The sequence below is a fragment of the Centropristis striata genome, chromosome 18 (genome assembly GCF_030273125.1).
Source record: "Centropristis striata isolate RG_2023a ecotype Rhode Island chromosome 18, C.striata_1.0, whole genome shotgun sequence".
Taxonomy (NCBI): domain Eukaryota; kingdom Metazoa; phylum Chordata; class Actinopteri; order Perciformes; family Serranidae; genus Centropristis; species Centropristis striata.
In genome coordinates this window covers 13,394,273-13,420,916 of record NC_081534.1, presented here as the reverse complement: position 1 = coordinate 13,420,916, position 26,644 = coordinate 13,394,273, and the positions used below count along the sequence as shown (strand labels likewise).

The 26,644-nt window shown below is 39.1% G+C and overlaps 2 protein-coding genes across 2 annotated transcripts; both read left to right on the top strand.

The window, feature by feature from the left end:
* Window positions 1-2,081: 2,081 nt before the first annotated feature.
* On the top strand, window positions 2,082-5,291 carry iyd (iodotyrosine deiodinase). Its single transcript, XM_059357037.1, has 5 exons — window positions 2,082-2,351; window positions 3,342-3,539; window positions 3,624-3,783; window positions 4,303-4,459; window positions 4,612-5,291. The coding sequence occupies exons 1-5, from the start codon at window positions 2,153-2,155 to the stop codon at window positions 4,792-4,794; spliced, it is 897 nt and encodes a 298-aa protein (XP_059213020.1). The 5' UTR covers window positions 2,082-2,152; the 3' UTR covers window positions 4,795-5,291.
* Window positions 5,292-6,078: 787 nt separating this feature from the next.
* sec63 (SEC63 homolog, protein translocation regulator) lies at window positions 6,079-25,739 on the top strand. Its single transcript, XM_059357035.1, has 20 exons — window positions 6,079-6,504; window positions 8,171-8,270; window positions 10,241-10,355; window positions 10,594-10,709; window positions 10,850-10,911; window positions 11,417-11,475; window positions 12,665-12,715; window positions 12,836-12,944; window positions 13,111-13,205; window positions 13,708-13,840; window positions 14,468-14,560; window positions 14,686-14,831; window positions 15,121-15,268; window positions 15,592-15,674; window positions 15,836-15,904; window positions 16,077-16,229; window positions 16,336-16,506; window positions 17,109-17,309; window positions 20,014-20,118; window positions 22,554-25,739. The coding sequence occupies exons 1-20, from the start codon at window positions 6,381-6,383 to the stop codon at window positions 22,689-22,691; spliced, it is 2,271 nt and encodes a 756-aa protein (XP_059213018.1). The 5' UTR covers window positions 6,079-6,380; the 3' UTR covers window positions 22,692-25,739.
* The last annotated feature ends 905 nt before the right edge of the window (window positions 25,740-26,644 follow it).

Here is a 26,644-nt window from a genome sequence, read left to right as displayed (position 1 = left end):
GCATAAAGAATGTATCAAGAAAAAACACAGGAATAAAGCAGTACAGTACATTTATTTATTAATTTAAAAAAAGTTAAATAAAAAAAGCATAAATAAATACATTTAAAAATGTAATAATAAATAAAGTTAAAAAAATGCCAACAGGCGAAAACTTTGTGTAATGATAAAGAAATAATTGAAAAAAAATAAAAAAATAATAGGGGAAATGAATGAGGGGGAATGCAAAGGTAAAGCAGCAAATAAATAAGTCAACAAATTTAAAAATAAATTAATGGAAAAAAAACCCCGTAAAAATAAAATATGAATGCAAAAACAAATACATTACAGATATAAATAAATAAATAAATAAGCACATTTAAACAGGAACATCAATAAATGTCACATTTTATCAATAGATTAATGGCTACATTAATTGTTTGATATTATTTTTGGTACGTTTATTAATTAATTGATTGTAAAACATGCCAGAACGTCCATCCCACTTTTCCTAAAATTGGCAGTACTGTAGGAAGTTCTGCTGTCATTTTAATTGGGGACACTTGTAAAAACTCTGAAAGGTGTCATTCGTAGGTTCTGAAGCTTGTTTTTAGAAAGTAAAAAATCTTTATAAAGTGATATGTTGAAAAAAAATTCTTAAGGTGTCTATTTTTTGCAGTGTGCCAGCCAAATTCCCTCAATGGTGCTTGTCTCTCTGTGCAGCAGCGCGCTGGAGAGTGAGCAGATGCTGGAAAGCTTCAGCAGAGGGTCTTTCCCCGGTTCCAGCCAAGCTCTTTTCTCACCTTGTGTTCATATCCATTTATTGAATCATACCTTATGAGTATTCATGTCTGTGTGTGTCACATGCAGAAAACGCTTATATTAACACCTCATAGTGAATCAACAGCATGTTTTCAAATCAGACCATTCTGAGTCCAAAATATTTCAGCCTGACATTAGGAGAGTTCTTTGCGCCACCTGCTGGCCATTTGGAGAAATTGTTTTTTTTTATCACATAAATAGTGTATGAGACTCCTCAGCACAAGTCCGATCATGTGGATACAGTATTTACACACCAAACAAATTCTTGTTATGCAGTGACGGTTCTAGACCAATTTTACTGTGGGGGCCAAGGAGGGGCCAGTGTTTAGTCAGAGGGGCAAAGATGATATTTAAGCATTCAAAACCTTTATTTTATTTATTGAAAAATCTTATTTAAGTATATTTGGAAGATACAAACACATTGATTGAAACAATAAGCCTTACCAACAATGACAATTGTTTGACATTTTTTACATTTCTCATTTTTGTGTACAATTACTTTTTACTTTTTTTATTTTTAAAGTGCAGTACAGCGAGCATAGTTTAATATGATAATATACGAAATATATGTATATATTTCGTGCTTTTATTGCACAATTAAACTATTATACAATGTACACATTCTGGGTTCCTTTGGTGTACAATGAGAAATTGTTTGAACAAAAATAGGTAAAAATTGTTCCGTCGTTCACCCTTATAAATTGTTTATTTTATTATTAATTTGACACAGGGGCCACAGCAGGGGCCAAGGGCTTCTCCACAGGGGCAGAGGCCCCTGTAGGCCCCTGTGTAGAACAGCCACTGTGGTTATGTCACTGTACATATTGCAAAAGTCCAATCATGCCCACTGTGTATACTGTATATATGTACTGTGTATGCCACACCAGTCAGAAGCAGAGTTTCTCACTTTAGGATAAAATAATGTTCGTTCAAACACAATAAAATAAAAAATAAAAATCATTACAAAAGTACATTTCAATTATTAAAAATAACATTTCTGATCTTGCAATTTCATCTCTACTGAAAAATCAAATGAAATAGTTAAACTGTTGGAACAATTTGTGCAGCAAAATGACATGACAATGCATTCAGGACCTAATTGAATGTGAACTTTGGACAGGACAGGAAGAGGTGTAGATTAATTTTATAGCTCAAGGAAAGAGTTTTTAATATCCTTATATGTTGGTCAAGCTCTGATTTGTTGACAAAAAAGAGCAGCAGTTTGCAGCGGGACAGAGCTGCCAGCTGAGAGGACGTTTCTCACAAAGATATCTCTGACTCAGCATTTAGACCCACCCCAGATAACAGTAGTGGTGTTTCATAGGTCAGTTCTCCTCTCTCCCCTTCAGCAGTCATGGTTCTCCTGTCAGCCCTGACGCCTGTCCTGGTGGTGGTCCTGTGCTTGGTGATAGGCTTCTTGCTGCTGAGGTCAAGGGGGACGGAGACCACCCAGAACTCCAAGGGAAAAACTGAAAGGGTGACGAAAGCAGACTTTAGACCGTGGGTGGACCAGGACTTACAGGATGATACAGAAATCACTGCAAAAGAGGACGGTAAGAGCTGGACAGAAACTTTTACCCCTTACTTTTTTCACAGGCAAGTTGAGAAAAATGATATGTAGACTACATTTACCATCTGAACACAATGCAAACAGATGTGAAACAACATAAAAAACCCTTTATCAGACAGTGAATATGTGTTGTTTTGCATTCACAGCTGGGTTAATCAGTAACAGTGACAAATGATTGAGTGGAGATACTGTAACTACCTTTTACCTATGTTCATAAGAATATCATGCAGTTTATAAAACACTGCATGAAATCTAATGAAATATGGTGAAAATGTTAGTAGTCTTTTTTTTTTTACACATTTTTACCAAAAAGTTCACATTTTATAAAATGATTCATAACAACACACTGCATTCCTGGCAATATATAAAGTATATAGTTGAAGTCAGCTCCACTGTACAAGTTAATACCGAAGGGATTTTTACACATGCATGCTTCAAAAATGTAATCCAATAATATAATATAATATTAATATTGTATACATTATTTTTTAAATTCATTCTGCATAATGACTATGTTTATTTAACGATCTGAGTACTTCTTCCACCACTGGACACAATTATAATGTTGCCTTTTAATGCACTAAATAAAGATTATACATCAAGACCCTCAGGGGCCAATTATTGTAGAAGAGCCCTGCAGTTAAATCTGTTAACATAACAAAAGTGTCTGGTGCAGTTGGTGGAATATAATGAAGCTGACTCTTGCAGTCTGTCTTGTACTTCATGGACACTTAAAGGTAACAGTGCACTTAAACAGTGTACACAGTGTGCATCCATTATAGCAGGTTAACTCGAGTTCATTCATGAGGAGAATTAACTTCTATGTGTGTAAAGTGCCAGTCTGTTACAAATCATCACCACATTATGTGTGTATGTCCATTTAGTTTCAAACTGAATCATAACTTTTTTCTTTAAAAATGACTTTAACTCTCCAAATGGTCATTGCACCTATTTTTTGTCGTCATTCTTTTAGAGGATGGTGATTGGACGGACAGCAATGACGAGGAAGACCTTGCACACGTGCCCTACTCACCACCCCGTTACTCCGTGGAGACGATGCTGGAGAGATCCAAGGATCTGTACGATCTGATGAACCAGCGGAGGTCTGTCCGATTCATCAGCCCAGAGCCAGTTCCACGAGAAGTCATCGACAATGTCATCCACACTGCAGGCATGTGTGGACAGATGCACCAAAAAATAAAACCGTCTAGAGTTAAATGCAGCTATGTAATGTTTTGGTCCTTCCTCTGAACAGGTACGGCCCCGAGTGGAGCACACACAGAGCCCTGGACCTTTGTCGTGGTGTCTGACCCAGACACAAAGCACCAGATCAGACTGATAGTAGAAGAAGAGGAGGAGGTCAACTACCGTCAGAGGATGGGGGACAAGTGGGTCAATGATTTGGCCAAATTAAGGTGAGCGTCCTCTTTCATACACAACAAGAAACTATAACTGCACTGTCAGCAAGTAACAAGCACAACATACAGTCATGAAAAAAATGATTAGACCATTGTTTTTTCTTCAATTTCTTGTTAATTTCAATGCCTGGTACAACTAAAAGTACATTTGTTTGGACAAAGATAATGATAACAACAAAAATAGCTCATAAGAGTTTAATTTAATAGCTGATATCTAGCCGTTTTCCATGATTTTCTTCATAATAGCCAAAATACTTATCAAGAAAACCATGGAAAATGGCAGAGATCAGCTCTTAAATTAAACTATTTTGAGCTATTTTTGTTGCTATCATTATATTTTCACCAAACAAATGTACCTTTAGTTGTACCAGGCATTAAAATGAACAAGAAATAGAAGAAAACAATGGTCTAATCATTTTTTCCATGACTGTAAGGATTGGTCATCTCGGACCAATGTAAAGTCTGACCTCATTTCAAATCTCTTCCCCTTTTCTCACCACTTCCTTCCTCATGCAGGACAAACTGGATCAAGGAGTACTTGGATGTTGCTCCATATCTATTACTCATCTTCAAACAGACCTATGGGATTCTACCAAACGGCAAGAAAAGGACACATTACTACAATGAAATCAGTGTCTCCATATCCTGCGGAATCCTGTTGGCAGCATTACAGGTAAAGATTAACGCCACCCTTTGAGATATAGATCAGCCAATCTCTGTGTTCGGCTCCTCTTGAAAATGCATGCACAATAAAGTATAAATGATGTCATTACATGGCTGGTAAAATGGTTGAATTTCTCCTCTTTCTTTCCATTTACTAATCAGAACGTGGGTCTTGTCACCGTCACATCCACGCCCCTAAACTGCGGCCCCCAGCTCAGGCTCCTCCTCAAACGGCCAGCCAATGAGAAGCTGTTGATGCTACTTCCTGTAGGTTATCCTGCTTCTGACGCCACAGTGCCAGACTTGAGACGCAAGCCTCTGAATGATATTATGGTGCACATATAACCAAATCAATCAGCAGAGAACAGGATTGACCAGCATAGTTTAATATGCCATTACTTTTAATTTGAAGGGATAAACCTACCTTTTAATTCAGCTTTATCCAGTGGCAATGAATGAGGAAATAAACAGCCAAACAATTAAAATAGAGAATCCTAAACATTTTCACGCACCATTATGGTTGACAGAAACAGGTGTATAAACCTTGTAAATCATTATATGGAATGAGATCTCACTAAGTTGAACAAGCACAAGGTCAACCGTGTTCTTACCAAACAAAGTGAGATAAAGATGGTTGCTGCCAAGATTAAAATGTAATCTGTTTTCACTTGTTTGCTCTGGGAATGCTTGTGTAATTTGTTTTTGTGACTATAACTGAGCTGACTAGATTGTTTAGAAATGTAATGTCCTTGGGCTTTAATAATGCAATTCAGTTTATGTCTTATAATAGTGACCATTATACAGATTTTTTTCAGAAACTTAAATAATAAAAAAATACATTGAAGTAGATGTATATATTTTCTTTTCATTTTTTGAAGCCACATTAATTATTAAGACAACATAGATATGCTAGAATTTTCAGAGTTGCAGAGCCTTATGATGTAAATTAGGTAAGTTTTGCAACTTTTGCATCAGAGTTTGAGACACATTTTCAATGTATTACAGAGGGACTCCATTGCAACTTAGTTTCATTTAAGTCTCAATCAAATTACGTAAAATGCATGAAGGTTTCACTGGGTAGAGCCAGTCTAACACATGGGCAGATTATGAGACAAGGAGGGGGCCCTGGGCACAGACATGCAAAAGGCCCACCACCTTAATAACTTAAGGACTTAATAACCTAATAATTATAAATGTTTAACCATCTTGTGTGGTTTGTCCATCCATAGTCTAACATGATATCAATTTGACTAAACCCCACAGGTTTGAAAAGTATGTTTTCTTTAGAAAGTAATCAAAAATACATTGTTAATCATAGTAAGAAACTCTGAAAACTGCAAATAAAATAAAATAAAATAAAATCAAAATGACTTTATTTATCCCAGAGGGGAAATTCAGTCGTGTAGCTCTTGATGAATGCTGCAAAAGTTGCAAAACTTACCTGATGACTTACATGATCAGGCTCTGCAACTATCTGTAACTCATGCAATTGACAAGATGAAAAATCTAGCATATCTATGTTGTCTTAATAATTCACGTGGCTTCAAAAAAAGAGAAAAGAAAATACATACATCTACTTCAATGTATTTTTTTTTATTATTATTTAAGTTTCTGGGGAAAAAAAGACTATGGATGGACAAACAATTGCAAACAAGGTGGTTAATCAAACTCAAAAAGCCATTCACACTCAGCTCCTCTGCCCTATCTACACTGCCACCTGTAGGGGTCAGTAGCGCTCATTAAGCGCGCTGAATCCTGCAGTGAAGAAGAAGAAGGGCCACATTGCGCAGGCGTACACCACGTACACCGATGATCAGAGCTGTCTTGATGCTAGCTGGCTTGCTAATAACGGTCTGTCAAGTCGCACACATTGGGCTACAAGGGGGAAGCGCAGCGGTGGAGAAGAAGGGCGACCCAAGCGCCGCTACGAAATGGCCGGGCAACAGTTCCAGTACGATGACAGCGGCAATACATTTTTCTATTTCCTCACGTCCTTCGTCGGACTTATTGTGATCCCAGCCACATATTACCTCTGGCCCCGGGATCAGAATGCTGGTAAGGCCCGATGTCTGCCTCAGTGCTAACTTAGCTAACTTACTAACCACAGCTAGTTAAACCTCTGGAGTCCATCTATTTATTGAAAATACACATGTTTAACTTGCAGTAATAACTTTATTTATATATGATATGTAGACAAGCTGAGAAAGCCAGTTAAAAGTGCAATCATAGGAGCTTTCACAGTGTGCATTTATGTTTCTAGACCATTTTTAGAATGTGAATTTTCTTTCTACAATGAAAACTATTACTATTTTTAATTTACATGCAAATAGACTGTTTTGTAGTTTTATTATTTATTATTATTTCTGCTGTTTTTGTGTATATAAATGGTATTTTTAAAAATGGTACATTTCCATAGACACCTGTGTCTTTTGTTTGTATTTTGGGTTCCTGGTAGCTTTATACTTTAATTAAAATAAAATGAAAAATCGGACTAATAGCCAAGTTTGTGTCGAGAAAAAGGAGCCATACATGTGTTGTAAGGCCAGACTGAAATATGCTAAACAGAGACAGAAATCAATGCACAGGAAGTTGATGAATTTGAACCAGAATCTCCTGGACGTCAGAGGTTTAAACGTGAAGTGTTCAGCTAGCAGCTTGTCTGTTAATCTGGCTAGCTGCTACTGACATGCAGAGGCTGCAGGAGCTAAATCAACGTTGCTTTAACTTGTAAACGTTACAAAGATGATGGCCACGTCTTTCTCACTGTGGTGCAGCTAGTGTTAACTATTTTACCCCAACAGCTTTATCAGATCGCATCCAATTGGTATCCCTTTTTATTAATATAACATATACAGTCAGTATTTGCTTCTTAAGTGGGTAAAAATAAACCTAAGTGCTGGCTAGTTCAGCTAGAGCAGGTTCACAAGCCTGCCTTTGTGGCTTTATTGACGTTATACTGATATATCCTTATCTTAGTACAGCTATCTGTTTGTCAACAAACCAACACAGATTATGTAACATATGCTAGCAAACTTTACTCAGCTGGTCTGCTGTGAGTAGCTGAGTGACAGCTCACCATAGACTGGAACTGATGCTAACAGTTATTATATTGATTTAAAGAGACAGTTCACCCCCAAATAAAAACCCCCACATATTTTTCTTGTCTTACATGTAGTGCTATTTATCAGTCTAGATTGTTATAGTGTGAGTTGCCAAACTTGTGAGATATAGGCTGTAGACATGTCTGCCTTGTCTTAAATATGATGGGACTCTGTGGCACTTTGCTTATATAGGCTAAATCACTAAAACGTACATTAAAAATATAAACAGCACTCCCTCTTTCCAGAAATTATGAGCTGGTCTCTCAAGATAATTCACAGATCATGTTGTAAGCAGTTCCATGTAGGAGTTATACAAAGACATCATTTCTCCCAACAAAGATCTGTGGATCATTTTGAGTAATCTGACCCTTTAAGACTAAATATTGTATTGTAAGTCCCTAGTTAAAATCGTGGCATTAACAGTTTAGAAATAATCACATTTCTGAGCTTATTTCAAGCGTAAAGAAGGTAATATATGCCTCTCCCTGCTCGGCTAACATAGCCACAATAATTAGAGAACCTCAGTGAAAATATTACTCACAAATGACTGTGGTATAATCATTGCAGATTGTGAATGTTTTAGTGGTGCTAATATGTCTTTCTGTCCATCATCTTTCCAGAACAACTGCGTCTGAAGAGCCTGAGGAGGGTCCATGGCAGGTGTCTGTGGTACCGGCTCAGGCTGATGAAGTCACAGCAAAGTATAGTCCCAACACTAAAGTGAGTCCAATGATTTGGGTTTGTAGTTTTCTAGGGCTTGCTCCCTCTTTGTTATATGCCGTTTTGGTCTTGGTTGAATAAGATTAGTTGATAAGTCATTTTTTTCATGCATTTTTCATGCTAAATGACTTATGAGAACCTCAGTTTTAAAGATTTGTTGGCTAAATCGATTAGTTTCATATGAATGTTTTGGTGACCGTAACTTCCTCGACAGTAAACAACAGGTTTGTTTCCTTGTTTGTTTGCTCCTTCCTCCTTTGTTGTCAAATATTACATCACTGCTGTTGATTGGGTGTGACTAGCTTGAGCTATTTGCATTGAAAAAGCTCACTCATCCTTCCATGGCAGAGCTGTTACTGATATCTTATTCAGTTTCCAGCTGCACAGGGTTGTTCCCACTGTGGTGTGAAGATGAGCTAAAGGCCAAGCTGTGTGGAAATGCTCATTTATTGGCTAATTTTTGGCACAACTTCAGCTTATGTTGTTTTCACGTGTAAACCTCTCAGTGGCCTTTGCTGCCGGTGTAAACATCGTGTTGCACTGTTTAACATTTCTGTTAACACGACCCTGTTTTCTCAGTGTTGTTTATTCAGTCTGAGAGTGTGGGTTAATGGAAAGACGGGTGTTCAAGTGCTATTCAGCGTCTCACTCATTCGCCCTCCTCCGTCTCAGTGTTTCTGTCTCCTCTTTGTTCCGTCTCTGCCTCCTCGGCTGTTTGTCTCCATACTTCCACTTTTCCACTCCTGTTCTACCACTAGATCCTGTTTTTACTCTCAGGATGCATGAATTCTTTATTTGCACGACTGCATTTGTGACTGAAGCTGCTGGAAGCCTCCAGCACGTCTATCAAGTGGAATGAATCTCTAATAAAATCTCAGTATCTGTTTCCTCTTCACGACTGTATCATAACGACCGTGTTTATTATAGGAATCCATCATGTATTTTTTTTTTTTTTTAAATGGTTTAGCCACCCAGACAACTCAGGCCAGTGAGCGGTTGTCATGGCAACAGATGCTGCAGAGCAGGCCATAGGGTTTTGCCATTGTCATGGAAACAAGTTCAACTTCCATGCATAAATACCAAACAACAACAATGTCAGAACTGGTCCTGCCCTGATGCTTGTATGCAGCAAATTATTTACCTAATGTTTGTAGCTCTAAGGGGAGACACTACAGTTGAATAAGTTAATGTTTTTAACTTGTAGATATCACCATGCAACTTCCCTAGCTTGTTATTTACATTAAGACAATATTGTTTTGCATTGCAAGTTTTCCTAAATTTTATGTTAAGATTAAGAATGTGCTAGTTTGCATTTATTTCCAAGACATAAATCTGAACATTGGATGAGGCAAATTTCAAAGTTATAATTTTATTTTGTTGATATCTATCTATCTATCTATCTATCTCTACATGTATAAAGATTCAACTCTTGGTATATGGAAATTGGTATATGTTTTTATGAGTAAAGTGTACTATAATGATGTATAGACAACCCCCTCTGTGCAAACCTTCAGAATATAGTGAAGAATAAAACTGGCAGGTCTGGTTTCTGTAGGTGTGGCTGAAGTTGGGATTTATGGCTAAGAGCATGAGACACTGTGCAATACAACACTAACTTTTAGTGAATTTAGGAGAAAAAACAGCCACAAATGGATCAAATATCGTAAAAAAAAAATACACATAAATGTTTGTTTTTGGATGTTTTATTTGCACTATTCTGAAAGAAGACATGTTACATAAAAAAAACAGCCCAAAACCTTAAAAATTGGACAGTTTTTGCATGTAGTGTCTGGTCTTAAATGCTGAAATCCTCGCTGATCGATTCTGCAACTCAAAACAGTTATAATAATTGCAAGCCGCAGTGTGAAAACGTCTCCTAAAAATGATACAGGACTGATGTTGTCTCCAGGGACTAAAAAAAGGTTTGTGTCTAATTCCTTTTTTCCCTGTTTGTGTGATGTCATTTTCAGGAAAGCAGCCTTGTTATTTGGCTGGGTCGTGTTCCTGCTTCTAGCCTACAAGGTGTCCAAGCTGGACAGAGAGTACCAGGAGTATAACCCATATGAAGTCCTCAACTTGGACCCGGTAAACACACACACACACACACACACACACACACAAACATAAAATCCTCTGTGTTCTGCAGAGCCTCTCAAGTCCCTGAAGACACTTTTTTTTATCTTGTGGTACAAAGATAACTTCGTCTCAAGATAAAAATATCATCTTTAAGGACTTCTGAGACCCTGCAGTATTCTCTGTATTTTAATTCTAGCTGTTACTTGCACTGTCTGTGGTGTGGTTGTAATATTATTTCTGTCTCCAGGGTGCATCACTGACAGAAATCAAGAAGCAATACCGCCTACTGTCACTCCAGTTCCATCCTGACATGCCTCGTGGTAGTGAGGCCATGTTCATGAAAATTGCCAAAGCCTACGCTGCGTAAGTGTCATTCACGTTTTAACTTCGTAAGCCAGACAGCAAGACTGCATCTGCTAAATCAATAAACAGCTAAATCAATAATGGAAGCCCTGAATTTTGAGTAGATGACTCATTTCTTCATCATTCCCCCCCTCCCACAGTCTGACCAACGAGCAGTCACGATTGAACTGGGAAAACTACGGTAACCCAGATGGTCCAGGAGGTGAGTGAGATACACTAAATCCCACACGCTTGCAATTTTTTTAACGTGTCGCCACACCTTCTGTGTGCTGGCTGGTGGTGAGTCAGCCTCTCGTAGTCGTGAAGGTGTTAAACAGTGGAAGATGAATTGAAACATGACAGCCCATTCATTCCAGTGAGCGCTGAGTCTACGATGAAAATATGTCTCCCACTTTCACACACTCTGCTACTGTGGGTGTCCAAAAATAGCATGTTTATACAGATTTTGATGTCTGCAAAAATGGATTTTGTGGTTTAAATTTTGGTAATTAAAAGAAGATTTGAGAGATGTATTGATAGTTTTTGAAGATGTCACTTCGTCATAATGTAAATGGGGGGGGATATCAGGCTGTCTTGGTGTCATGTTTAATTCCAACTTTGTCCATGATGCAGAAGTTGCCACACAGCTCATTGCTGTTGCAGGGGACTGTACTGCAATATGAGATTTTGCCATTTTGATCCCTTGCCTCTTATGTCTCCCTTACTAGCAACCAGCTTTGGTATCGCCTTGCCTGCCTGGATTGTTGACCAGAAGAACTCAATGCTGGTATTTATTTATTGATTATGTCAATAGAGAGCAAACAAGATGACAATGTGTTTCTGTAGGCCAACTCAGAAGCAGCATCGCCGTGGGGTCTATTGAGAATTAGCCTCATTGGATTTTGTATCACTGCAGGAAATAAACTCTGTGGCAAACACACGCTTCTGATGGTTCAGCAGGATAATCTTCACAATTGAACACCACTTTTATGATGTTTCAAGCGTTAATGTAGCCAACGAAAATAAAAAGCTAAAGTTGTGCTGTACAGCTGCATCTCAATACATTTGAATGTCATAGAAAAGTCCATTTCCAGTAGTTCAAGTCAAACAGTCCCAACCAAGTATTGTGTGCATGGACATACGTTTCAGAGGCCAATATTTCCATATGTTTGTAATAACACTCACACTGAATTTTCGGTCTTCATTAAATGTAAGCCATAATCATTATAATTAGAAGAAATTAAATAAATGAAGACATGAAAGGTTTCATTCTGTGTGTAATGGATCTATATAATGTGTTATTTCCACTTTTTTTAACTGAATTACTGACATAAATACATTTTTCACTGGTATTCTAAATTATTCAGATGCACCTGTGGCTAACTACACCATGGTCCCATGACTGGAACATCATTACTGTTACGCTTCAGACGGTCTCTAACAAGCTAACCAGCAGTTTTGACCAACTAGTTGTCAAATTGTTTATTAACCTAATCTACAATCTACAAGAGTTTGCAAGAGCACTAAAACACGACTAGAGGCTGTCAGGTGACTAGTGAGATCTCCCATCTGGCGTGATGACGTTTAATGTCCCCGACGACCACTGTCGTCTCATTTAGCTCTTGTTAGCAAACAACTTTTTAAGGACGCTTGAAAACTTCAAAATTCACCGGATATTTACTAATGCATTTCATGCCATACAACAAAACGCAATTATCTCTTCAGCTTGTGATCACCACTGACCTTATTTCATGCATCTAACCAAAAACCCATTCAAAGTCCTCATTGAGTTTGAGAGGTAAGACCCCAGGGCGCTAAAATGCTAACTTTTGTCCTGGTTTAAGAACTCATTCCTGTGGTGCCCTATGTGCTTATACTTACTAAGCCTACCTTCATTTACTTATTATGTTTTAGATTGTACTAGCAGCAAGCCAATGTTGTCAATAACTAAGAGTGTATTATTTTGCTTTCTGTAGGTTCTGTTGGTATATGGACTAGCCTTCATGGTGATCCTGCCTGTTGTTGTGGTAAGTCCTTACTATGATCTGTGTAATAGATTTTGTAATAAAAAAAAAAAAACTACTTCTTGTTGAATCCCAGATTTCACCTTTTTCTCTCTCTTTCTTTTTTTCCCCCTTCCATCATAGGGCACATGGTGGTACCGCTCCATCCGATACAGCGGGGACCAGATCCTCATCAACACCACGCAGCTCTTCATGCATTTCATGTACAAGACGCCCAACATGAACATGAAGCGTGAGTTTCCCTTCCAACACTGCAGTGTATTCATAATTTTTGAGTTATGATTTACACATCAGTTTCTTCTGTACGAGACGACATTGATCTAAACCTACTGAACAAGGTTATAAATCACAGGTTTCCATCATCTTTTAATCTAATTTTAACCAACTGTGCCCTCCAGGGTTAGCCATGGTGTTGACAGCAGCGTTTGAGTTCGACCCTCGCAGCAATAAAGAAGCCACAATACGACCAACAGACAACATCGAAGTGCCACAGGTAATCTAAGACTTAAATGTTTATGTATACGTGTGTCAGAACAACTTCATGAGACTTGCAAACCTCCTACATCCTGACTCCCGTAGCAGCTCTTCTTCTCTGCTGCTCGACTTCCTGTCCTCACCAATTGCTGTTGCTGTCACTCGTACACCTTTGTATTGAAGGAGAGATTAGTTGTTGAGGTCAAGAAATATCCCGAGGTATATAACCCATAATCCCGTCAATATAAAGATATTGCCTGGTGAGTTCTGGAGATTAGCTCTTCAGCTGAAGAATCCAGTTTAAGTAGTGGCTGTCCACACATGTTTGAAAGCTAATGCAAAGGTGGAAGATCTTTAACTTTGGTAAAAGTAGGAGTAATCTGTGTGGTCCTGTGTTGACACGCTGTAGCCGGATGCTTCCTATTGGTGCCACACTTGACGCATGTCACACACACCATAGTGATGTGTTTTCAGCTTTAAAATGACATATTGACCTCAAATACGTCCTGTCTGTCTCGCAGTTGATCCGTGAGTTGGGAAATATCAACGTGAAGAAGAAGGAGCCTCCTTTCTGCTATCCGTACAGTTTGAAGGCCAGGGTATTAGTGTTGGCTCACCTGGCACGCATGGACGTATCAGAGGAGCTGGAGGAAGGTAGGACACTAAATTAACTAACTAAGATGTGTAGAAGAATCCTGAAAATTATGTCTTCCTGTCTGTTCAGATATTAAAATTGCTGTTTAAAATCTACTCTTAATAGAGCTGATGGCGTTTGTTGAAAGAAATATTTTATCCCAAAATCCAAACTGTGTCAGTTAAAACTGTGTTTTTTCACATAGTAAGACACTGGCTTGTGTAACTTTGTCAGCCTTCTCCAAAGTCACACACGTGCACAGGAACTGGTTCTTTAGATCTCTAAAAATGGGAAATAAAACAGCTGCACAAGCTGTTTGAAGTGAAGTTGCAAGTTTCAACATGAATACACAACTCTACCCTTTTTATATGTTTACACTTCTACACAGATGTAAGCTTACATACTCAAGTAGGACAAGCTGTTTAGAGTAGTTTTAGTTTTTTTCCCCAACTATTTGTGAACCGTAAAGAACACAAACTGTTGTTTTTGAGAAGGCCGAGTTAAACCTGCAGAGGCTGAAGCGGAAGTCAATATTCAACCACTGTATCAATAATAATGCTAACCACTGAAAGGACTTCCTAATGAAATGACATGAAATATTATAAAGGTCAGGAACATGTTATTAAGAACGTTTGTTTCGGCTCCAGATCAGAGGTTTGTGACGAGGAAGAGTCCAGCTCTCCTCCAGGAGATGATTAACGTGGGCTGTCAGCTTACCATGATGGCCAACAGCAGAGGAGGTATACACACACACACACACACACACACACACGTCCAATTTAGTTTAAGCAGGAGTTATCACTTTGAATACAATTTTCACAGCCCACATAACAACTTCTTTGATAACTTTCCCGGTCACCTGCAGGTTTCCACGCTCCTCGGCTGGTGACCATAGAGAACTGTATGAAGCTGACCCAGATGATAGTGCAGGGTCTGCAGGAGTCAAAGTCTCCACTGCTGCAGCTGCCCCACTTTGAGGAGGAGCACCTCCGCTACTGCATCTCTAAGAAGGTAACTGCAGTGTCTGTACATGCACACATGCATGGCGTTTGAACAATTTGTAGAAAAAAAGATGAATTTTTACAAGCATGCAATGATGTGTGTATTACATTAACGGCCACCTCTATCATTGAGATTACATTGAGCATCGGCATGGAAATGAACTGCTATGCAGTATATTTAAATATATTCCACGTTTCCCCAAATGGTTGAACATATTGCTAACTTTATCACTAGATGCTAAATCTAGCAAGAAAGTCACCAGCCATCACTAATAATTGTTTTGTCCTTTCCTCTTTAGTATAAAGTTCGGAGCCTCCAGGACCTGGTGAGTCTCAAGGACTCGGACAGAAGAAGCATGCTGCGTTTCTTGGGGGAGGAGAAGTACGATGAGGTCATGGCTGTGCTGGGCAGCTTCCCTCACATCACCATGGACACCAAACTGCAGGGTCAGTCCTAAAACACGCACATGCAAACACACTTTGTTTGGCCACCAGCTGACATGTGACACGTCTGCAGCCCTAAACACCTCTGCACTGTAGTGCCATCTTAGTTTTTGTCACATATGGGAGCAATGCTTTAGCTCTGGCACTTTTTATGAGCAATTTAATTTACCTACAGAGTGAGACAAACTTTTGCATGCAGCTTGATGAAAATGTCACGTAGTCTAGTTTACCTAATTTGTTAATCAAAACATTGTGGAACTGTTCAGATTCTATTTTTGTCAAACCTTTTGGATATTAAAAGTTCCTTTCTCTTCCTGTTTCTGCAGTCCTTGATGATGAAGACAGCAATAACATCACAGCAGGCTCTATCGTCACAGTAACCGTCACCTTAACCAGAAAATGCATGTCGGTAAGGAATGACGCCATCATTACCCGACATATTGATGGGAAAGCAACATTTTTTAATCAAATAGATTTTTTATGTTGCTGCCACTAGAGTGTGCTGTTGACTGTATGCATTGTTGAAAAGCATGAATTAACTGTATCTGTGTGTATCGTGTTTGTGTGTAGGAGGTGTTTGAAAAGGAGCAGGAGTCAACACCGTGTCTAGCAGATGAGGCTACAGCTACAGAGGAAACAGTATGGATTGCACACATACACACACACACACACACACACACACACACACACACACACACACACACCACGTTAAGTCAACATATTTAGTCTGTTCAGGTCTGTTTAAAAGCTTAATGTTTCAAGAAATCTTGTAATGTTTATCTAACGAGATTTTTCTGTTCGTGTAAACCAGGGAGACTCGAGTAAAACCAAAACAAAAGTGTGGCAGAACAAGAGTAAAGGGGCTAAGAAGACAGCAAAGTCCAAGAAGAAAAAATTAACCAAGAAGAAGGCCACTCCAGCTCCTGCTAAAACCAAGCAGGCCAATGGCAACGTGGCAGGAAACGTACGTGTCCAATCACAGTGGATTTTTATACACTTTTAACTGTATTCTTTTGTGATATGATCTCAAAATCTAGCGTATTTATGATTTTTTTTTCTCACCGTTACAGGAAGTCGTTGTAGCAGCAGCAGCAGCGAAAGAGGAAGAGGATGACGCTTCAGACAAGGGCAGCGAATCAGACGACGGCGAAGCCAACAAGGACTCTCCGAGCGAGAGAGACGAAGACAGCGACAAACAAAGCGACACAGAGGTGGACGAGATGGGTGGCGACGATGAAGAGGTCAGAGAACTTGATGAAAATATCTGTCAGTATTTCGATATGTGTTTCAGTCCTGAGAAAAATCTACACGCAGTGCTAGGGCTGGGCGATATATTGATATAAAAAAATCTATATATATTTAAATGTGATATAGAATTAGAACATATCACATATCTCTATATAGTTCGTTATTATTTTACTCCATTTTACTATTTTACTGTATTTTTTTATTTAAATGTGCACTTTATAGAGCTTTGATTTGTAAAAAAAAAAAAAAAAAAAAGGTACTCCTGTTATACAGTATTTATGTTCACTTAAACAGTTTGAATAAAACTACTTGTGACATGTCATATTTGGCTTTGACTTTGACTGAACATTTGCTCTCACTTTGCGATAAAAATATCGGGATATATATCGTATATCTTTATTCAGCCTAAATATATCGGGATATGACTTTTGGCCCATATTGCCCAGCCCTACACAGTGCTCAGTCTATTCATTGTGTTGTCCTGAACACGAGATGACCCTGATGTCCTTGTCAAGATAATGAATGTAAAGAAAAGGAAACGCTGCTTTTTACCGCACCCAACCTAATCCTCAAATCTGTCCCACCTACCCGTCAGGAGTGGGAGGCGTTGCAGCAAAGCATCCAGCGGCGAGAGCGGGCCCTGCTGGAGACCAAGTCAAAGGTGACGCACCCCGCCTACAGCCTCTACTTCCCCGAGGAGAAGCAGGAGTGGTGGTGGCTCTACATCGCCGACCGCCGAGATCAGACCCTCGTCTCCATGCCCTACCACGTCTGCACGCTAAAAGACACAGAAGAGGTGAGCGCGTTAGTCACTGACTGTATAAAAGAAATCCTTTGGAGCCAAAAATGGCCGTCTGTAATTAACATTAACTGTGATATTTTATATGGGATGCTAATTTTGGCTAGAAAAAAAATACGCTTAAAACAAACTTAACGGAAAAATGAACAGCCGACTCCTTAGATTGTGTTTTAGCAGAACATAATGCTGAAAAAGACATTTTTAGGCAACCAAAATGTTAATTGACGTTCATGTAAAGTGTAAATAAAAAGAGAACTCATTAAATTCTCAATTCAGAGTTTATATTTACAAAAACGTTTCTTAGTTTGAACATGAAATATATTCTTTAAACAGTTTTCTATTGAGCTCATGTCACAAAGGATTAGCAAATTATTGCATTCTGTTTATTTCAAATTTTAGACACCATCCCACTTCAATTAGTTTTCTTGCATTGAAATTAACAGTATCATAAAGTGTCTATGTGTGAATGTGTATTGTGGCTGATGCTTTGATCTGCCTGGAGCAGAAAGGTCTTAATAAGTTAAAGCGTGTGTGTGTTCACGTTTCTTGTTTCCCGTGCAACATAGCCCCTCACACATCCTGTTGCTAGGCAACCCTTTTGCACTTGTGTCATTATTTCCCTCAGAGTAGATGGTGTGTGTGTGTTTATTCTGCACCTCTAATCCTGGTGTCCTCCACTAACAATAAGGACTGACAGCGAGGTAAAAGCCTAATGAGGCCTGTGTAAGTCTGCACGAGCAGCTGTCCTCCGCTCTGAAGGAATGTGGAGGCAAGAGGTGACCCTCCCATGCATAACGGTTCACTGTCTAGCAATCAATTAGTCTGTCACTTCAACAATTCCTTCTGTTTGTGTTGTGTGGCTGCTTATATGCCGCGTGTTTGACAGACGTGTTTTCCTATGTGGAGGGCAGGAGATCTGCTTTCATCAACACGGCCGGGCAGTAAATTGGGCGCTGTGTTCACGGCTCATTCTCCGCTCACCCGCTGAATAATAATTAGCCTCATTGTGCCGATAATTAGATGTTTGCCGTATGTAATTGCACGACATGGTTAATCACAGCCTGAGGTAATGCCGGTCTAATATTTACAGTCGGACCAATCATCATGTCATGCCAAGACAATTTTATTCATATAGCCCGAAGTCATCCACTCACCTCAAGGGGCGTAACTCTGTAGAGCAGAGGACTCCCTTTATCCTGAGATGGATCATCTGGGATGACCTCTGCAGATCCATGATTGTGCAGTAACAAGTTTATAAGGAATGAGTTATTAAACCAGGAAGTAAGTTAGCATTTTAGCGCCCTGGGGTCTCCCCTCTCAAACTTAATGAGGGTTTTGAATGGGTTTGTGGTTAGAATCCTGAAATAAGGTCTGTGAGTAACACAAGCTTAAGAGATGTTTTATTGTAAAATAAAAATGTACGTGCCCTTAAAAAGGAGGTTGCTAACAAGTGGCTAAATGAGACTACAGTGGTTTTCTGGGATATAAAATGGGAACTCTCTCACTAGTCCACCTTACAGCCTCTATTCATGTTTTTCTGTGCTCTTACAAACTCTCGTAGATTGTAGATTAGGTTAATACATCATTTAAACCAAAACTGCCGTTTAGCTTGTTGGAAGCATAACGGTAGTGACGTTGAAGTCATACGACCATGGTGTTGTTCGCTGTAGTTTAATGTTAGCTTTTTACTTCTGTTGACTACCGTGCATAGGCCTGTGGTCCTCTCCAACATTTAGCCTCTGTTAGAAAGACTTACTAGAAGACTAAAGTCTTCTCTGGAGCCATGAACTTCACTGGAACTGGTCAGAGTTGAAGGCAAAAAGAGTTTATTCTCATTTACATTTATTCATTTAGCACACGCTTTTATCCAAAGCGACTTACAGAAAAAAGGAAACAATCAAGCTATAGTGCGATAAGAGCCATTAGTGCAGCATTTAGTGCTAGTGAGGTTTCTTTAAGGAGTAGAATTATCGTGTGGTGCTCTCTGAAGAGCTGGGTCTTCAGGAGTTTTTTTAAAGGTAGAGAGAGACGTCCCTGCTCTGGTAGGAACTGGTCGTGCGTTCCACCAACTTGTTCTCAAACAAGAATTAAACCAGACTTAATCTCCGGTAAATCAACTAAAAATTTAACATTTTGCATCTGTTTATATATAGGTATGAAGTTTATGTAACTCTAATCTCATCATCTCAAGCACTACAAAAAATGATCCTGTGGTCAGACTTGCTTGAGCGTGCCCAATGTACACACCAAATTTGTCCGCCCCACTTGGTCAGCTTGGTACATGTTGCAAGGTATCCCAGCATGCTTTATGCTTTAAGCTTTGTGCATATGAGTCAGTTCCTATCCACAATTGATGTGAGTGAATTTAGTTGCATACAGTTTGAATGTTAGTCCTTTCAGGTTTGCCTCCTTTTGCTGCTTCATTTAGTGTTTCTTTTTTGTTTTTTTAAAGGTGGACGTTCTTTACAGCTGACATCAGTCGCCTTGTTTGTTTATGTCGTGGCAGTTTTATTTTGACATTTTGACACAGTAACGATGTAGCCTCGCCACATGCTTCACTGTAACACTATACTTAATACATCGGGCAATCACGCCCTCAGTCACACAGCTATGTGTCTGCACCCGGAGAGCTGCTGTGATTAGATACGACAGCTTGTTCATGTGTTTGTGTGTTTGTGTGTGTGTGTGTGTCGTTCCGCAGGTGGAGCTGAAGTTTCCAGCCCCCTCCAAAACAGGAAACTACCAATATTCTGTCATCCTTCGTTCTGATTCCTTCCTGGGATTGGACCAGATCAAACCACTCAAGGTGAGAACAAAGCTGTGTGTGTTTGTGTGTGTTTGTGTGCATATGTGCATGTGATTGGTTGGAAAACGCCTGGCCGAATCAGTTTGCCTGCTAAATCGGCTGAGACAATACACACACCAGCCACGGCCAAAATATACCAGCAGCTCACTGAACAATGGTGTTAATTGCTGCCAAGGTGTTGGGAACACAGGGATCTGTTTCAAGCCAAACAGAGCGTGAATTGTACTTTTATTTATTCTAACACCTGGTAGACATTAAGATTGAGTGCAGTACAGGTGTGAATTGATGAGCGTCAGAGATAATGAGAATTTCTCTTAAAATACTTAATCTTTAATGTTATTTGTAATGTTCCCCACATTGGTTTCTGTTTCAAATTTAAAATAAAGTTTTTATTCAGTGTAATTTAAATTTAGGAAACCTTTCCTTTTTATTGTAAAACAGCTGAAGTGTGTCAAATCTGCCATAAAAAAAATGGCAAAAACTGTTGTTTTACTGATCAGATTTTTTTTTAGCTTCTGGTTAGTCACTATAAGATACAAAAATGATCTTTGACTTGGGAAAAAAAGCTTTCACACCTAACTCTGGTTTGATTCTGGTGTTATTTTCATATAATCCATCTAGGCTGCTCAGTATCTCTGAAAAGAACGATCTCGGCACGATACCGTGTGGACTTTTTGTCCTGTTTCTACCCGTTTGATCATTTTTCATAAAAAGAGGTCAAACAGCAGACTTGAAATCTATTATTTCTTGCTGACACCAGAGAACATAAATATACACATTAGAATTTATAATATTTAGTCTTTCACTGAATGTCATTTTTTGACACACATGCTTACTTCCCTTTTGTGTAGGAGAACAAATGTTTTGTTTGTATTCTTAACAAGTACTTTATTTAGGGACTTAAGATTATAAAGCTGATTTTGGAGCCCATAAGTTATTTGATTAGGTCTGAAAGTCTAATTATCCTACTTATTGAGATGTGTCACATCTGCATTAGCGTCAGTGTGGTCAAAAAGATTTTTGACCACAGTGAAAATGTCATTTTTGGAACACTTAACAGCAACTAATATGGATTGAAAAAAAATGTTTTGTTCAGTGTAATCACTTCCATAATTCCTAGCAATACATTTTTTCTTCTGGACTGAACAATGCTCTGATGGGGTTATTAGAAATGTTTGGATCACACCAGACAGAAACAATCCTTCGCAGCCACCACTGGAATCTCATTCTACAAATACCATAATACTAATAATATAGATTTAGGCTAATCTTTATCTGCAACTGTGCCGAAATACTAGGTGTAAATAGAATGAATAAACATCCCGAAAAAACCCAAAAAAGCTGGGCGACGTTTGAATGTTGATTTTAGAATTCTTGTGTCAATATTATGATTGAAGTTTGGGAGCTTTGAACTATGCGGTAAAGCCTATCAGTCTGTGTGACATCATGTTTACAGCTATTGGTTGTAAAAAGACTTAAAGAATTAGAAAGCATCAGTTTTTCTTTGTTTTTATCTTTGGTGGAGACTAAATGAAGCCAAGCTACAGGTGTGAAAGTTTTCTAATAGTCACTGGCAAAACAATGGAGGAGAATCCCCCCCCGAAAGAAGAGATGAACTACATAAAGCTACAAATCTCTCTGTAAAAGTATGATTTTTAGACTAATCAGAAGAGAAGAAGTCTTATTTTTATACATTCCTTTAATGACAGATGTTAGATTTTTCTGCATTTACTGCAGTCAGAGGCATTCATTTAAATTAGGGCTGGGCGATATGGACCAAAAGTCATATCCCGATATATTTAGGCTGAATATCGATATACGATATACAGTATATCCCGATATTTTCATTGCAAAGTGAGCGCAAATGTTAAGTCAAAGTCAAAGCCAAATATGACATGTCACAAGTGAACATAAATACTGTATAACAACAGGAGTACCTTTTTTTTTTTTATCAATAAAGTGCACATTTAAATAAATATATTTATATGAGAAAAGAATAACAAACATTAAAATAGAACGAAATATTATATTTAATATAATAATGTAATATGCTGCCTTGTAAGGGCAGCATTTTACATAAAGCAGCTTGCCTGGATCAAGGATCATAGCTCAATGAACTATATCAATATATGTGATATGGTCTAATTCCATATCACATTTAAAAATATATTGATATATCTTTTATATGGATATATCGCCCAGCCCTAATTTAAATCCAATGACAGATGAGACTCCAGTCTCTTTGTTTGAACAAACATCACTATGAAGTGTAGTGGTAGCAGATCATCTGACGTCAAAATCACGTCAGAGAAGAGATGAGAAGTTTTGTTTCGAAACAAAATTTTGAACTGAGCCATCTTGGTTTTGAAAAAGCTGACTCTTCAGAATGAAACAGATCACGTGCATTAAAACGTATAAATCTTGTGCTTTCCCAGCTGGAGGTCCACGAGGCCAAGGCCATGCTGGACAACCACCCACAGTGGGACATCCCCGACACGGAGGAGGAGGACGAGGAGCAGGAGGACAGCGACGGCATCGAGGAGAGCGAAGACGACGACGAGGACAACGACTGAACGCGGAGATGCACGCGCGCTCGGCCCCGCCCCCCTCCCACGGCCTCCCACTCCCGACCCCACAACAGCACTCGAGAGCAGAGAGAACGAGGAGCAGCAAAGCTGTGACCGCCACACACGACAAAACACACACAGAATCACGGGGGACACTTTCTACACACAGAGCCCTCCTTCTTGTCCTCCATTTTATCTTTACATGGACTGTGACCCCCGCCCCTCCATTCCCCCCCTCCCCCTTTTCTACAGAGACTTGTTCATTCACTTTCCGCTGCCGGCGGAAGAGAATTCTGTGAATACTTTACCCAGGCCCGTGTGAGTGTGTGTGTGTGTACGCGAGAGTGTGAGTGGACGTGGGCGTGTGTGTTTGTAACATCGTATGTGTTTGTACAGGTATGAAAGATAGACACACTGTGGACTGGAGGACCTATTATCTGGGCTCTTTTCTTCTTTTCTTGAGGGGGAGAGGGGGATGTATAACAGCTAACTCGGTTTGCAAAATTAACAAAAACACATGACCTCCGTACGGGAATCATGACATCGCTCTCGCTCCTAATTTTAAAAAAATCACTCGGCACCGATGTTTTCCACACCAATGATACTTTCTATTGTACACTTAAACCTGCAGAAGTGTGAGCTTTAGCCCGGTTCGTCTGGGATCTCATCATCCATTGGGACGTTTGCTCCTTTCAGCACACGGGGGCACAGTTGAGTCTCGTCAGGCTTCTTTTTCTTCTTTCATTTTATTTTCCGCTGTCAAACCAGCCAGTCACTTGTATGTACTTGTACTCACTGTATGTTTAAGGAGACGTCTACAGATAGACTCTGATCTCCAGTCAGTTCCGTTAATCCCGTTCCTGTGATCCACATCAAACTGTATTTTTCTGAACTGTTGGTTGAAAGCAGGTGGATCTTGAAATGAATTGACCTCAAGTATAATGGGGGGAAAATGGCAAAACTTGCAGTGTTAAGATTTGTTTGAATTATTGAGTACTCTTTGTGTCCATATACTACATTCAAGTTGTGACCTTTCAGTCTTTTTAAGGGGCTCAGATACTGATATATATAGATATATACATACTTGTGGCTTTTCAGAGAAGTGACTTCCTTTCTCTTCATTGTTTTTTTGTTTTTTTCCTTTTACAATTGTAGCACATTCCAGTGTATACTCATTGTCCGAAAGGCCTTATGAATACAACTGAAATACCACAACACACAAGTCCTGGGGTGCTATGCACCAGCGCTTCTTGGGAGAGCAGAAAAAAAGTTTATTTTGTGTTTTGTAACAGTGTTTTTCTTTTGTTTTAATTAAGTATTTTCATAGTAGCCTAGAGCTCCTCAGTCTTGGAATACATATCACTGATCTTGCCATGAAAAAGTGCAGTTTTGTCTGCTGGAAGAGGATTAGCAGTCGTACGTGACATGTGACCGGCCCTGTGTTGAAGGGTTTGCAGTGTGGGGTCACTGACATGGGCAGCACTCATGATCTGAAAAGTGTCTCGAACAAAAACCTATTGAGAGTAACTTCTAGTGTCAGGGTGTGTTCACACCAAACGCAAAGCAAATGTTCTCCTGAACGCAAGGAAGTGAGAAGAGGCGGGATTGGCGCCGGGATGGGAATGACGCAAAAAAGAAAGTAGAAATTTGTGTGATGCTGCGTCGCAAAAGCCTATCAGACTTGTGATTCTCCAAAGCACTGATCGCGCCAGACTCCATTCACAAAACAAGCATTTTAAAAGGTGTTTGTCAGATCTGTCCGCAAGATGTCAAGCAAAGCATGAATTTAGACTTTTTACAGATCTGCATCATGATGTAGTCTATTCAGTATACTTTTCATCCATTTATTGCAATTAAGTCACAACAAAATTGGTTTATTTTGGCTTCATACTGCTGTTGCGGCAGTCTTCCAGACACAATTCCTGGAGAAGGCGGTGAAATTGCCTGAGCCCTATGTACCTCCAAATGATGATATGAACACAGACGCAACAACATTTTGGTTTTTTGACTTATCTGGGACCTCCACAACTGGTACAAAGCAGCAGTAGGGGTTATTTCAACCATAGTTGATAGACAAAAAGAACATTGTTGGTATATACACCAACACATCTTGCGTGAGTAAGTGAATAAACATGAAATGATGCCAATATCAGCGGTCAAACCTGTGTGAGCAACATGAGTTGAAAATTGGCTCCATGTTTGCTTCTGTCCAGCACCTTTAGGCATTACAGCAGGACAAACTCTTTTCGAAGTGTAACTGCCATTTCAGACAAAAGGTTTTTCCCCCCAGATCTAGAATATTTTTGTTTTTAAATGTTTCTGTCTGAGGAGTACAGAGCAGTTCTGGCTAACCAAGAGAACCAACTTTCATTTAAGATTTGTTGTTTGTACCTCTCACTTCAGTTGTAGTTATAACAAATGTAACACATTGTCTTGTTTTGTTCCCATCTAACCCTTTTTTTCCCCTTTTCTTTTTACATCTGTTGGACTCGAGTGCATAAAAAAAAATGAAGCAGAAAATCAGAGCTTCCTTGTGTAGCTCTGGGCTCTCACTGTATGTCGACGACTTGACAGTGTTTATAAGAAATGACTAATCTTTCACCATGAATATCCATACTGAACAGTTCTGGGATTTTTTTTTTTTTTTACACTACTGTGTAATGTTAGTGTGGGAGAGATAAAGGTTTCTGTGAGCACGCTCTCCTGAAACGACATACACACTCACAAACTCACATGCGCGCACTATACCCTCGAGTAATTGAAAGCAGGTTTTGCTAACAGGTAATATTGTACTCTGAGTATTTATCGCTCTGCAATAGAATGTAGCATCAGTGATTTACGCTGTGTGGAAAAAAAACTGCAGTGAGGTTAAATACGACACCATCTCTCCCATGACAGATCTTGTCCAGGCGACTGGCCGGCAGGCCGCCTCAGTTTGGACAAACTACCCAATGACTCTCTATCTGCCACTTTTGTTTACAAAGGAACTGTCATTGTAAATGGAAAAATATATTATTTGTATTTAAAATCATTTCAATAAAAACTTTTAAATGAGATGGTGTCATTATTTTCCCCATTCGCTGTAGGTAGGTAGCACGTTAAACCCCAGAGAGGATTTCTGTCATCGTCTTTTTTTTTTTTTCCTCATTGAATTTGAAACTACAATGGGCCCCTGGGCATAAACATGCAAAAAGCCCCACCACCTCTCCATACCATTTTTTGCCCTTTTTGTAGTTGTTTTGCATTTGTTTATAGTTGCTTTGTGGCGCTTTTTTTCTCTTCCAGTTTCCATCTCTTTGTAGTCTTTCTTGGGGGGTGGACTCGTTATTTTTAATTCTTTGTGGTCATTTCAGTCTGTTCCTGGATATTCACCTCTTTTATGGCATTTTGTAGGTGAAGTCCAGGGGGTCCTTTTACACTTGAAGCCCAATAGGCCCATTCAGTGATCCATCCATGAGTCCTGCATAATTATCCAGTCCGCCTGTCTTGTAGAGGGACCCTGTAAAACTCGGGTATTATCATATCAATTATTCTAATTCATTGTAATCATGTGGTGTAGCTATACTCCTGAGGGGGATAAGTAGAAACCCAACAGAAATGGCCTTGCTGACCTTTTCATGTTGAGGAAATTCACAGTCACTAGGGTAAGTTTTGCAAATTGGGGGACAGTTTCTCAAGTGAACATCATGATTAGGCTAATATCATTCTTAGATAATTTAAAAAGAGAGCGTGTACTCTGTAATTTTATGTAGATGGAAACGGCTCATATCGTCACACTTAAAATAATCGCCTATTTTTTGTCAAAATAGTTTTTTTTTGCCTAAATCATCTCCTCATGACGCCGGGCCACCTATGGTAAAATCACCTACATCCTCAGTTGATCAGATCATGTGATTTTACCCCTTTAAGATAATGGCCTAAGTCAAGTGTGTGACTTAAGATGATTTATTATGCCTAAG

What these genes read in the sequence shown, in the direction of transcription:
- iyd (XM_059357037.1), top strand. Translation starts at nt 2,153, where the DNA reads ATGGTTCTCCTGTCAGCCCTGACGCCTGTCCTGGTGGTGGTCCTGTGC. An exon ending in AATCACTGCAAAAGAGGACG is followed by an intron (nt 2,352 to 3,341) that starts GTAAGAGCTGGA and finishes TCATTCTTTTAG; the next exon opens with AGGATGGTGATTGGACGGAC. An exon ending in AATGATTTGGCCAAATTAAG is followed by an intron (nt 3,784 to 4,302) that starts GTGAGCGTCCTC and finishes TTCCTCATGCAG; the next exon opens with GACAAACTGGATCAAGGAGT.
- sec63 (XM_059357035.1), top strand. Translation starts at nt 6,381, where the DNA reads ATGGCCGGGCAACAGTTCCAGTACGATGACAGCGGCAATACATTTTTC. An exon ending in ATCAGAGGAGCTGGAGGAAG is followed by an intron (nt 13,841 to 14,467) that starts GTAGGACACTAA and finishes TTTCGGCTCCAG; the next exon opens with ATCAGAGGTTTGTGACGAGG. An exon ending in CGCTAAAAGACACAGAAGAG is followed by an intron (nt 17,310 to 20,013) that starts GTGAGCGCGTTA and finishes GTCGTTCCGCAG; the next exon opens with GTGGAGCTGAAGTTTCCAGC.